At 33.8% G+C, this 14,440-nt stretch overlaps 2 protein-coding genes across 2 annotated transcripts; both read right to left on the reverse strand.

Annotated features, from left to right (window-relative positions):
- Positions 1-309: 309 nt before the first annotated feature.
- Positions 310-918, reverse strand: LOC136042630 (uncharacterized). The gene has a single exon (XM_065727595.1). The coding sequence runs from the start codon at positions 916-918 to the stop codon at positions 310-312; it is 609 nt and encodes a 202-aa protein (XP_065583667.1).
- Positions 919-1,023: 105 nt separating this feature from the next.
- LOC136042631 (ankyrin repeat and SOCS box protein 8-like) lies at positions 1,024-13,956 on the reverse strand. The gene is made up of 3 exons (XM_065727596.1): positions 13,642-13,956; positions 10,877-10,898; positions 1,024-1,133 (listed from the first exon to the last, which is right to left on the reverse strand). Exons 1-3 carry the CDS (start codon positions 13,954-13,956, stop codon positions 1,024-1,026), a joined length of 447 nt encoding a protein of 148 aa, XP_065583668.1.
- Between the last annotated feature and the right edge of the window lie 484 nt (positions 13,957-14,440).

Below are 14,440 nucleotides of genomic sequence, written 5' to 3' on the forward strand. Positions count from 1 at the left end.
CTGTGACATTTCTCCACTTGCCATTGTCCTCATCACCTTGATCCACATCTCCAACATTAATATACCTTGCAGTGATCACTGTCACTCCATCCCTAACTCTCAGGAAATTATGCAAGCAAACACATGACATCACTATTAGGTTCACTTTTTCAAGTGAAGTGTGAATTGGTGTAAAAAAGATCCGCCACTTCTTGGCAAGGATGCCAAAGCAGTTTTTAATTATTCTTCGGGCTCGCGATAATCTGTAATTAAATACCCGTTTTTGATGGTCCAAATATTGTTCAGGGTAAGGCCTCATGATGTAGCTTTTTAAGGGAACAGCTCCATCCCCGCAATAAAGTCAGGAAACAGTGTTGTTGATCCTGGCAGAAAGGCATCAGGTGGTAGGCGAAAAGCACCACTGTCAAGGTATATGGCAAACTGAGTATCAGAGAAAACTCCCCCATCACTTCTACTACCAGGTGCACCAATGTCTACCAAAGTAAATTTGTAATCAGCATCACAAACTGCCATTAGGACAATGCTGAAAAAATTCTTGTAATTGTAGTAAGTGCTCCCAGACTTATAAGGAGCAACCACTTGTTTGCCATTAATTGCACCACAGCAGTTTGGTAAGTTCCAGCGGGAGTAAAAGTAGTTAGCAACTTCCTTCATGTTCTCAGTTGACAGGTTTGGTAAATAGTCATCTTTCAGTGCATCAATAATGGCAGTCATAGTTTCTTTGGTAATCCCAACAATTGTGCTGTGCCCATTGCGGTGCTCATACATCAAAGACTTTTGGGTACTCCGATCTGCTAAGTAACGAATTGTAACACACAATCGTTCAGCAGGAGATATGGGTTTTCTCATATTTGTTGTACTCTTCTCCAATTTATTGAACACCTTACCAAGAAGGCAATTCCAACTTTCTGGAGCCATTCTGACATAATTGGCAGACACAATCACATCATTTGAGATGATTGGCTCTTTCATGAGGTTATGAGATGGCCCCTGGCCTATCCTCTTTGAAACATAAAAATCGGTCTAACCCATAAACTTCTTTTTGTTTCTCTGGTTTTCTTTCTCTTCTTCAAAAGAAGCAGCTGCAGCAACTGCAGGTTTAAAAGTAGCAACAGCTCCTCTTCCATCTTGACCTGGAAATTAAAAAAAAGATAAGCTAGGTTTGGCTTAATATGTAAAGCCCAAGATTTTCCAGAAATATGATCAGCTAGCTTCTATGGTTTTATTTGAAAAAAAGCAAAGGACAATAAACCAACAATAAACCAGATTACCTTAAAAATCTAGTTTAAAAAACAATCTCAACAAAAATAGACTATATAATATAGGCATTGGGCTAATCATTCTGTTTTTAAATAATGTCAGCCATATATTTAATGTATAAGGAGGTGGCATAAAAGAGTATTCCCAAATTTAGATAACCCAGTGTTATGGCTTAAAGTTCTGCTCAATTAACAGGAATTGCCTTTTCAGAAACTGGCAGAAAGGAGTATTCCTAAATTTAGAAAACCTAGTGTTATGGCTTAAAATTCTACTCAAGGAATTGCCTTTTCAGAACTAAGGCCAAAGAAAAAGAAACTGAAAACCAATAATCAAGATAAAATTAAGAAAATAAAATTAGGTAATTAATAATAAAATTAAAGTAATGATAATTATGAGAAAGACAAAATTATTAACATGTAAATATATTGTATTGCTTGAATTTGTGAATTTCTGGCATGGAAGAGGTTGGGGCTTTGGGCCAGTTTCTAATTGTATAGACAAATACACCTTCAGCAGTTATTTCAGAACTGGGTAGCCTAATTCAATTTGTGTGGCTAGAAGCTTAATTGTAAGATTGCATATTGTGGTTTTCGTTTGTCTTTCTTAGTCATTCCATTCAAGATGCTCTGGGTATTTTTCATTGTGATAGATTGTCTTAATGCTCTGCTGAAAAATATTTCAATTGCACAGGATTGGAAAATTTCAGTAGACTAATCAATTAAAAGTCCTAAACTAGCCAGGGAAGTGAGACACTTCCAATTATTAGAACACAACTCCATGATTTTCCCCTGGGTATGTGGGCTAAGTGGAAGGTCACTGGAAGCTTTGTTCATTTCAATCTTAAGTATGACCTACATTTGTGACACTTCATTAAATGGTTGTAAAGGAATTCTTTTATTTATTTGTTTGTCTTCTACATGATTGTTTTTCTTAATCTTTATATTGATATACATTTCTTACAAATTAATTAGTTATACCACAGTTGCATTTGCAAGTTTTGACCTACTTTGTAACCCCTGGTCTCAAAATTGTATATAAATTTATTGAAGCTAGGAAACATAGAACTCCTGTCTGTTTAAAGAATATGGATGGACATAAGTAGGTTTTATTACACTAAAGCCTTAGAGCCATGACAATTAAAACAAAACAATGAAGATTAACTTTAGCCATCTATGATGACCCACATTCTTGTCTATACATCAACAATTCATTGAAAAGGAAGGACCTTACTGGCATTTCTTCATTTGTACATATGGGTTTAAAAGAAAGTTTCCATGGCAAGCCAGAAGGCCAGTAAAGGACCTGGTGGTCCTTTAGCCATGAAGTTCAATAGGAAGCTAGGGGCCAGCAATACTATGCTTTTGCATGCCCTTCCTGTTTACTGTCCCCTGATTTCTCTAAGTTACCTTTTAAAGTAGGGCCAATTCTGGCTGAGGTTACGGAGTCACATCACTGTCCTAGACCAAATAAACTGATAATGCCAGGAATTAAACCTGTGCCCCCTAGACGAAAGATTCCCAATCTAGAGTGCCAGCCACTTAGCATGGAACGCAAATGTGACCATAGAACAACAGTTATTTTAAAAAAGAAAATATTGAACAAAACAACTCAAGTCATTGTTGCTGCCATGTTTACTACTGTCCCATAAAAAATATTGTAGACATGTAGACATGGTACAATTTTTTGATCAGTGGTACAATTTTCGGGCGTTTTGGGGTACTTTTTCTTCCAAAGCGTTGGCAACACTGCAGTAATGGTAAACAATCTTATTTTGACCTTAAAATAATTTTTAATAAAAAATTCATTGGTAAAGTTCAAGCATTAATGTTTCTGCTGGGCATGTCTAGAGAAGCTTGGTTGATCCAGCCTGTTGGGTGTAAAGTCTTCAGGCCTTGCTCTAGGAAGTTTCTAATTAAATTCCTGCAATCTTTGGACAGTTGCTAGCCTATTCAAAGTCAGTGGTAAATTGTTTTGTAGAGATGGCTTAGCCTAGAGTGAGTAATAGGCCTAATTGTCCAGAAAAAATGTATAGTTCAAAGAAAGCTTAGTTCAATCCCACTTGACAGAAAGAAACACTGTGTTACTCTAGAAGCTGTTTTTAAACATTCAATGATAATTACTTAAGCTAGCCTTGGCTAGATTGAATCCTATAATTCATTGAAATGCTTCAAAAAACTTTGCAGTTTATTGGTAGCCTATAACAACTTTTTCATATAATTCTATAGATACATTTGAGCCCTCCTAGCAAAGTTTTTAGTAGGCTACTCCAGGCTTGAAAACCTGAGCTTGGGAGTGTAAGGCCTGCTGTTACTGTTATTTTGGTTGGGACAAGGGTCAATGGTGTGACTCTGTAAGCTTAGCCACAGTACATCTAGCTATGATGAGTAGCCTACCGAAAGAAATTTAGAGGGAAAACTTAAGAAGAATCAAATGGTTTTAGTCCCAGCCAAATATTACACTCCCTGCTAAAGACATTGAATCAGGAGATCACTTGCTGTGCAATGCTAACCATTGGTCAGCATACAATTTTTTCTTTTTTAAGTAGGCTTAAATAAATGAAACAGTTAAGTTATAGTGGAGGAACTTCTTACTACATTAGAAAATGGGGTCAAAACCAGTATGCAATTAATCAAAATAATATAAAACTCAAACCCTCATGCATTGCTATCAAAATAGGAATTGAGAAGAATTATATACATCAGTGCATAACAAAAAATCTAAGCTATGCATCAATATGGTTATTAGGTACTTGTGTGTTATTCAGAACACTCTGAATAAGTAAAGTTGGGTTCTCTTGTGAAACAAACTATGATGCAGCTGAATTTTAATTAAATATTTTATATATAGAGGTGGTTAGGTTAGGTATTTGATATAATGCACATACACGCCCCTTCCCCTAATGTACAAACATATAGCCCAAACTTTTGATAAAGCTAATGAAATAACAAAATATGATGCAAATATAATACTTCATTAGGAAAATTGTAAAATTACAGCTTCGAATCATGTATCCAGAAAGCAGAAACGTTGTTAAGAATTGTGTTAAAAAAGAGTTCTTCCTTCTACCTTTACTGCCACCCACCACATGTACTTTACTAAGTATGATTGTAAATGATGGCAGGATATACATGTCCAGACACTATCTTCTATCACTATGCATTGCAAACTAAATTGAGTTCTGTCTTTGGCTTTGAAACTCGATATTTGTATCATAGTTTGTTTCACTAAAGTACCTAACTTCACTTATTGAGTGTGTTCTGAATAATACACAAGCATACGGTGAATATATACAAGTATATAGTGAATTTATAGTTTATTGACTTACCTAGAAGGACCTATTTTTGGAAATGCCGTTTATCTTATTTTGATGTAACATATATATTCTCTATTCGGTTTTATTCACATATTAACCAAAAGTTGTTTGTCTTCTGATTCATACAATGAAACTTTTATTATTTGATATTTATTCTATAAATCACATCTATTCAATGTTTTTTTTTTTCAATTGCTTGTCAAAACAGAGAACATATTTTGAATTTATGATGACAAATTCTTAGTGAAAATTTCACCAAAAAGGCAGATAAAAGGCAGGAATCTTATTACTGCACTTACATTGCTTGTTAGTTTGGTTGGGACAAGCGTCAAAGGTGTGATTGTAAGCTCAACCAGAATACACTTAGCTATGACGGGTAGTCTATCTGGAGAAATTTAGAGGAACAACTTAGGAAGCATCAACTGATTTAGCTCCAGCCATATATTGCACTCCCAGTTGAAGGCATTGAATCAGGCAATCACTTGCTTTGCAATGCCTACCATTGGTCAGTATGCAAAAAAACTTGTATTTTTATGTAATCAAATGAAATAATTAAGTTCTAGGGGAGGAACTTCTTGCTATATTAGAAAGTAGGGTCAAAACCAGTATGTAATTGAGCAAAATTATGTAAAACTCAAACCCTCATGTATTGTTACCAAATAGGAATTGAGAAGAACTGTATACATCAATGCATATCTAAAAATCTAAGCTATGCATCAATATAGTTATTATTAAAATAATCTATGATCAAATGCTTAGAATTTTTAGTCTATTGACTTACCTAGAAGGACCTTTTTTTCGAAAACTCAAACCCTCATGTATTGCTACCAAATAGGAATTGAGAAAAGTTGTATAAATCAATGCATATCTAAAAATCTAAGCTATGCATCATTATAGTTACGACAATAATCTATGATCAAATGCTTAGAATTTTAGTATATTGGACCGATACTTGTCTGTTATCTTTTAGCCTCTGGAGTAAATCCAGAGCCTGAAAAAATTAAGCTGAATTTCTAGGGTTTTGGTTTTTTCATTGGGTGAAGTTGCAGGATATTATCATTTCAGTAGAAATAATTATATTGCCCAGAAGTTATTATTTTTTAGTCATCCTTATTACAATCTCCAAGAATAGCCTGTAAATAAAATTTTTGCTTGATACATAAAAAACTAAATGTGAACCATGACAAGCAAAATACCTTAAGGGATATTCTATGAAGGTGGTATGTTCAACTACCAACCTCTAACCTTTCTCTTCTGAAGACACTAGCCTTTCATGAAATTCAAGTTTGCCATTTAGATAATACTTAAAAAATAGTTCAGCATTTCAATTTCAGCATCTTTGTAATTTGGTACTTCTTCTAATTTTTAAAGACCAAAGTTAAAAGGTAGCATTTGAATCCTCACAAAGCCAACTAGATATATTTCTTTTGTTTTAACAGAGTTATTATTATTTTACTCTCAACTACAAAAGTCAAAGTTCAAATTGAATATTGTCACGTTATGTCAGTCTTCACTAATTTGATTACTTCAGTATATGTTTGTTGCTCTTTATATTCACACAATATTTTGTTTTTCTAGACTAGAAAAGATGGAACTTGTCAAGTGTTCCTATTGGATTCCCTCTTTCTGGGTCTTTAATACAATTTTAGCTCCTGCGTTCTCTTTGTAAAATTGAGATTGATAATGCCCTGAGAAAATGAAAAAGTAACTCACACAAAGGATTTGCAGACAAATTATGACCAGAAATTATTTAGGTTCAATAACAGATGCATCAACTAATTGATAGTAACACTAAGAAACGTTTCCAAAGCATACATGGTTGTTTATTTACTCCTTTAAATTTTTCCTTTTTTTCAGGTGGACTGGAACGTTGAAAGATCGAAAAATTGCTAGATTTCAATTATGACATTCGGCTTCTTCCATTTTCAAGTGCATATAATACAGCATCTGAAGAACAGACTGAAGAAGTCAATGCTGGTAAGACAGCATATCCTAGCTCAGGTATTACAGCAATCCTGGATCCTTTTGCAAGGCTTCAGAAATTATCAAACTGTTTCTAATAAAGGGTTGGAGAAAACCAACAATCCAGAAGGAAAATATTGACAATCATTCAGTAGTCTATCCTTAACCTGAATAATTACTTTGATATTTCAAAAATAAATTGTTCAGGAATTAAAGAAAATATAGGAAGGATCAACTGGTGAAATCAATAGAAGATGGTTCTACTATGTATAAAAGGTACATATGTATATCCCTCATGCCATATTTTTTAGGTGTGTTCTACAGAAATTATCTTTCTGTAGATCTGTCCTTAAGTTCAACTGCTATTTTGCCAGGACTTTCTGATTTCCTAAAAATCTAACCATTTTGTCTCGAAAGCATTAAAAATAGTAGCAAAGGTAAAAGTCTTACTGAAAACGTTCGCCTATTAGTTTAAAAACTAAAAACTTAACATTCCCAGAATATGCGAAAAATAGATAAAGGTTATAGGTTTAGTGTTTTGTTATTATTATTTCATGTTTTAGGAGAAGATGGAGCGTCAACAGGCGAAATAGAAGAAATCGGTACGTCATGCCAAAATGAAAGCGGTACGTGAAGTTTTCTTTTAATCATAATTTTAGGGTGCTTAGGTTTGCCTGGCTATAAATCAAGCTTTGCTAATACTATTTAATATTTAGTTTATCTCATGCAATAGCATTTGGCGCAATTATGTTTTGAAAGGAAACTTAAAACGCTTTGAAACTTCGGAAAGGGCTCATTTGATTAGAAATTAAAAGGGATAGTTCCTATTTAATAGTTGAAAGTGATTGGAGGGTAACTAACGCATGATCACGATTTTCCCAAACATATTTAATCAAAATTTTGAAATAGCCATATTTTTCAACGTAGTTGCCAGGAATTCCCCCCCCCCGCCACCTTGTATTTTTCCGAAATGCGTCTGACCGAAATTTTGAGATGGCCGTTTGTTGTTATAGAAACTTCGAAAAGGGCTCATTCGATCGGAAATTGAAATGGCTAATACCCTTTTCTATAGGAGAAAGTGATTGGAGGGCAACTAACACCCCTCAACAAAAATAACAAATAACGTTTTCGTTTTATATTTTTTTCCTTTCTCTCAACTTTCCCTTCACAGTCCACCAAGTTGATTTTAACTCAAACAAAACCCAAGCCCAAATATATGCTTTGGTATTATTTAATTTTGGTAGACTTGGGTTTTATTAGTTAGTCAACCTTAGTCAACTTGGCTTATTCCATGCCTTTTTGCCTAGTTCTGCCCTAGGATGGATGGATCTATCAACAAGTCAAGTGACATCGTTTTATACAATCCTGAAAAAGACTTAAGCCAGCCTTGCCTCTTACTCATACTATCTGTCTTCACTTTTTCTCAAATTTTTTTTTGTTTCTCTCATTTTTTTCATCACAGTTGACCAAGTTGATTTCAACTGAAACAAAGTTCAAGCTAAAATATATTCTTTGGTATTATTCAAATTAGGTCAACTTGGGTTTTACTAGTTAGTCAACTTGTTCCACGGTTATAGACATTTGGTAATTGGTCTTTCCGCAAATTCCAGTTTTTATGTGAAAATTGTAAAAGAAAAAAAAGAGGAAAAAGTGATGAAATTTTAAGTATGATAGGAGCCATATACTTTCTGTCTGTTTCAAGTTTAAATGTTACATGTTATATGTTAATGTTACAAGTTAGATGTTAACCCAAGCCAAAATATATGCTTTGGTTATATTTATTTTGGTCGACTTGGGTTTTATTAGTTAGTCAACCTTAGTCAACTTGGCTTATTCGATGCCTTTTTGCCTTAGTTCTGCCCTAGGATGGATGGATCTATCAACAAGTCAAGTGACATCATTTTATACAATCCTGAAAAAGACTTATGCCAGTCTTGCCTCTTACTTTTCGCTTTTTCTCCAATTTTATTTTGTTTCTATCATTTTTTTTCATCACAGTCGACCAAGTTGATTTCAAATAAAATCAAGCAAATATATATTCTTTGGTATTATTCAAATTAGGTCAACTTGGGTTTTACTAGTTAGTCAACTTGTTTCACGGTTATAGACATTTGGCAATTGGTCTTTCCGCGAATTCCAGTTTTTATGTGAAAATTGTTAAAGAAAAAAGAGGAAAAAGCGATGAAATTTTAAGTAGGATAGGAGCTATATACTTTCTATTTGTTTCAAGTTTAAATGTTACATGTTAAATGCTAATTTTACAAGTTAAATGTTAACCCAAGCCAAAATATATGCTTTGGTTATATTTAAATTTGGTCGACTTGGGTTTTATTAGTTAGTCAACCTTAGTCAACTTGGCTTATTCCATGCTTTTTGCCTTAGTTCTGCCCTAGGATGGATGGATCTATCAACAAGTCAAGTGACATCGTTTTATACAATCCTGAAAAAGACTTATGCCGGCCTTGCCTCTTACTCAGACTATCTGTCTTCGCTTTTTCTCCAATTTTTTTTTTCATTTTTTTCATCATTTTTTCCATCATTTCCTTGGAGGAATACTTCTTGGGGGAAGAGAAATTCAATGAAAAGGGCGCAGGATTTTCTAGCGTTACTATTAAAAAAAAAACAATGAAAATATAAACATGAAAAAGTTTTTTCAATTGAAACTAAGGAGAAGCATTAAAACTTAAAACGAACAGAGATTATTACGCATATGAGGGGTTCTAAAAATACTTTAGCATAAAGAGCGAGGTATTTAGGAGGAGATAATACTTCGCTTTTTATACTAAATTATTTTTAGTAATTTCAACTATTAATTCTACGGCCTTTCTGATTCAGGGGTCATTCTTAAAGAATTGGGACAAAACTTAAGATTTAGTGTGAAGAGCGAGGTATTAATGAGGGGACAACCCCCCTCATATATATAATCAAAAATATAAGAATATAAAAGTTTGTTACGTGTATTAATTCTTAAGTTACGTATATTTTTACTAATAAAAACGTTCGTTAAAAATCAAAATTTCTAGTTGCCTTTTTAAGTATCCAAAAAATTGGACGGCAACTAGGCCTCCTTCCCCACCCCTTATTTTTCAAAATCGTCTTATCAAAACTAAGAGAAAGCCATTTAGCCAAAAAAAGAATTAATATATAAATTTCATTTTGATAATTTATGTACAGAGAGCCAAAATCAGACACTAATTCAAAAACTTTCAGAAATTAAATGAAAAACAAGTTTTTTGAAATGAAAGTAAGATGCGACATTAAAACTTAAAACGAACAGAAATTACTCCGTATATGAAAGGGGCTTTTCCTCCTCGACGGCCCGCTAAGTTGATTTCAATTGAAACAAAGTTCAAGCTAAAAATATATTCTTTGGTATTATTCAAATTAGGTCAACTTGGCTTTTACTAGTTAGTCAACTTGTTTCAAGGTTATAGACATTTGGCAATTGGTGTTTCCGCAAATCCAGTTCTTACGTGAAAATTGTAAAAGAAAAAAAGAGGAAAAAGTGATGAAATTTTAAGTAGGATAGGAGCTATATACTTTCTGTTTGTCTCAAGTTTAAATGTTACATGTTAATGTTACAAGTTAAATGTTAACCCAAGCCAAAATATATGCTTTGGTTATATTTAAATTTGGTCGACTTGGGTTTTATTAGTTAGTCAACCTTAGTCAACTTGGCATATTCCATGTCTTTTTGCCTTAGTTCTGCCCTAGGATGGACGGATCTATCAACAAGTCAAGTGACATCGTTTTAAACAATCCTGAAAAAGACTTATGCCAGCCTTGCCTCTTACTCAGACTATCTGTCTTCGCTTTTTCTCCATTTTCTTTTGTTTCTCTCATTTTTTTTTATCAAAGTCGACCAAGTTGATTTCAAATGAAACAAAGTTCAAGCAAAAATATATTCTTTGGTATTTTTCAAATTAGGTCAACTTGGGTTTTACTAGTTAGTCAACTTGTTTCACGGTTATAGACATTTGGCAATTGGTCTTTCGGCAAATTCCAGTTTTTATGTGAAAAGTGTTAAAGAAAAAAAGAGGAAAAAGTGATGACATTTCAAGTACGATAGGAGCTGCGGATAATTGAAAAAGCTGGAAAAGGGGGGGGGGAAAGCAGAAGATAACCAAATAATAATAAAAGATAATTTACATAGGGGGTTGTGGAGGTTGGAGAAGTGGCGAATAAAACACCAAAATTAAGGTTTACTATATCCGGTCTATATTATGAGCCTGCAACAAATACAGATAAGAGACATCTCTCTACTACGTTAAAGCTGCTTGATTTATGGCAGGTTAAATTCGAGGGCTTGAAGCCTGCTCTTTTATTTGTTTATGAACTTACCTGTTGTTGGACAGTTTACGCCCTTAAAAGGTTAAACAAAAAAAAAGACATGGAAGGTCTCACTTTCTTCTAAGTCAAGTAGGATATTTTGAAGCCTATTTTGTAAAATATACCATATTGCATGATTTATAAACCTTTTCGTTCTGTGAATGGTTTCGGCCCTTAGAAATGGCACTAAAACCAAACATGACATCGGACTCGTCGTCTTTCTGCTTATCATAGCCAGATGTTATAAATTATGAAAAAGTGAAATTGATACACGATGACATGTCTGAGGTTACTAAGTTAACGGTAATGGGTTAACGTCTTGAAGTCGAGGATTTAAAGTTGCTTTCTTTCCCTTTTTTATAATTACCTATCGTCCGGAGGTTTCTTTTTGTGATTGTAAAAACAACCGCAATAAAACTCATTTTTATTGATTTTATTGATTGAAACAAAAACAAAACATTTTTGGTTTTTTGCGTTTTTTTGTGCTGTACTGGGCTCAGATGGCTGGGTATGGCAATGTGTTGTTGCTAGTAGTAGTGGTATCTTCAAGAATGATAGCCACAAGTGTTAAGAGTGGGTTAATAACCTCGGAATTAAACATATGCAGAATTCGTCATTCTGTAATCAAGATGCATTCTATTCCTTTATTTAATTATTTTATAATTCATTTATACAATTATCATATAATTTATTTTATTATTATTTTAAGGCTAAGGCTGAAGCCAAACATGATGATTCTTCAAATCATAATGATGATATACCTAGAGCTGCAGATGGTTTGTACGTGAACATGCCCATTGTGACGGAATGGTAAAAAAAAATTATAATACAAACTAATTTAATAAGGCTTAGGGAATACGATTTAGAGGAAATGAGTATCAATCCTATTTAGGTTACGAATAGTATATAGAGCTATTGGGTAAAGGTATTGAGTGGATAACTAAAGATTAATAATGGGATAGAGTATTTCACAAGGACTCGAGTTTGGAAATTCCATGATTTGGGAAAGGGATCAAACCCAGCCCAAAAGTTGCGAGCAGAGTGTACTGGTTATCATTCCAGATTTCCCGAAAGAAATCTTGCCCAGGGCATTCCTTCTCCTTATATGAGACGGAAAACCCCATATCATAGGCAGCGCAATAGCGCTGTCTATCTAACCAGTTAAATGGGCACAGTTTATGCCTATTATTTATTTTTTTTCCTAAGGCATTTTGTATAGAAGGAGTTTTGTAGAATATTCAAAAGGGGCATATTAAAATGAAATCTGTAAGTGCAAGTGCTTTTTACCTCTTGTCTTTTTTTTAACTTTCCTCCTGTATATTTGTTGAGCGAAAATCACTTCTTGTCTCTTTTTACTTTCTTCCTGTATCTGTTGAGCGAACAAATTTCCTCTTGTCTCTTTTTTACTTTCCTCTTGTATCTTTGTTGAGCAAAAAAAAATTTCCTCTTGTCTCTTTTTCAATTTCCTCTCGTCTCTTTTTTACTTTCCTCTTGTATCTTTGTCTAGCCAAAAAAATACCTCTTGTCTCTTTTTACTTTCCTCCTGTATTTTTGTTGAGCAAAAAGATTCCTCTTGTCTCTTCTTTATTCTTCTCCTGTTAAAAACAGTTTTACACACTGGCTTAAAATAGTTTTGCTGTCCAGACAAGAACTTCATTTGATTTAACTGTTTTCGGATATCCAATAATAACACTGACCTAAATATTGACCGGCCGATATGTTGGTCGAACCCTGAATCTGGATGTTTGCTTTTTCTAAATTTAATTTTTTGCGACAAATTATTATATGCGTCTCAATTACTGTACATTGTCAATTTCATTTAATTTTTATTATTTTTTTAGGGGAAGATTGAGACCCCATTTTGCGTACCAGTCAACTGGTACTGGCACCAGTTCCAAGAAAGGAAGAGAATTCAGAAAGAACTGAATGACCTGAAGATGGGTCAGTTCAAGTTTAAGAAAAATTAATTTTTTAATTAATTTTATATTTCACATCTGTCTGTAGAAATTAACATGTAGATTATTAAAAACGGTTGAAAAAGCCGTCACAATTAAACACACAACAAAACAGAGCATAGGGAAAAAACACAATTTATCACTGCTTAAGGATGTGTGAGTCCAATTATTTAAATTCCCCCTGAATTCTTTGATTGGATGATTCGCTATCCGTCTGGTGAGACCGTGACCTCTGGGTCAGCAACTTAGAATTTCACAATAGCCATCGAACTTCTATAGCACAAAGGCAGATCAAACAGATACTTAGAAGACTTAAATAACCGTTACCTTATATACACGGTATATATTTCTAGAGATGGGATCTCTAGGCCCCCAATATCTTTACTTTTCTTTGTGCATTATTTGCTTGAAACATTATTTACTTATGGCCACAGCATTTATAATAAAAACTTCTGTTGTAGATGTTTTAACCATGAAATTCTTCACAAAATACCCTATTTGGCAAGTGGTAAAAACCAGTGGCGTCAATTAACAAAAATGTAAAGGGGTTGGAGTATTAGTAACTTACAAAATCTAAGGGGGGGGGGGCAAATTTGCCGTTAAAAATTAAATGAAACTATCAGAAAGAGCATTTTCCACAAAAATACCTAAAAGAAGATATTTTTAAAACTTACGAGTTCTTCCTCATAAGTAAGATAATTTTTCCAAATTTCCGGAATTTCCAAAACATTATTGCACATTTTTATTTATTATATCCCGGCAAATTGATTTCAATGTGTACGGATGAAAAACTGCGTTATTTTCTAAAAGATATTCACTTACCCTTAGGCGGTTAGAAAAAAACGCTAGCATTAAAGGTGTCTCATTATTGGAGTTTAAAGAATTCAGGCCTGCACCTTTTGACACTAGTAGCCTACACACATCCAAGTGACGGCTCTGTGCAGCAAGATGTAAAGGAGTTGAGTTACTAGAATCTGAAGCATTTATTGTAGCACCGTTTGAAATCAATAGCTGACAGGCTTTTAGTTTTCCATAAAAAGCAGCATAATGTAGAGGTGTTTCAGTTATAAAATATATGGCATCCATTGTAGCACCCTTTGAAATCAATAACTGACAAATATCTATATTTTCAGTCATAACAACTTTAAGTAAAGGTGTAATTTCCCTAGAATCTATGGCATCTATTGTCGCACCGTTTGAAATTAATAGCCGACAAATATCTTGCGGCTATCAAATTTTGCGGCTATTAAACCTTGAACTGAACAAGGTTACTTAGAGATAAGATATTCACCTAATATGGAAGAGTGTTGATCAGGAAAAAATCTTAAGAGACCTGATCACTGATTTAGGGACCAATAAGGATCAAAGCTAGACTTAAGGACTTCTAGCCCTGCGCTACAGCGCTACCTATGATTAAGCAGTTAGTAATTCTATGAAATCAGAAAAAAGGAACAACATTAAAACTCAAAATGGAAATTATTAGGGAGCTGTTCATTCCTCGATCGTAGTTTTTTCTGGTAAAGTTTAACGTTTTGGCCCAATGCTTCAAGAACGACTCCTGAAAAACAGGGATCGTTTACTTCAAATAATACGATTTTTCTAAACCGCTGAAAAACTTTAG

The sequence above is a fragment of the Artemia franciscana genome, unplaced genomic scaffold (assembly GCF_032884065.1).
Source record: "Artemia franciscana unplaced genomic scaffold, ASM3288406v1 Scaffold_1631, whole genome shotgun sequence".
NCBI lineage: Eukaryota > Metazoa > Arthropoda > Branchiopoda > Anostraca > Artemiidae > Artemia > Artemia franciscana.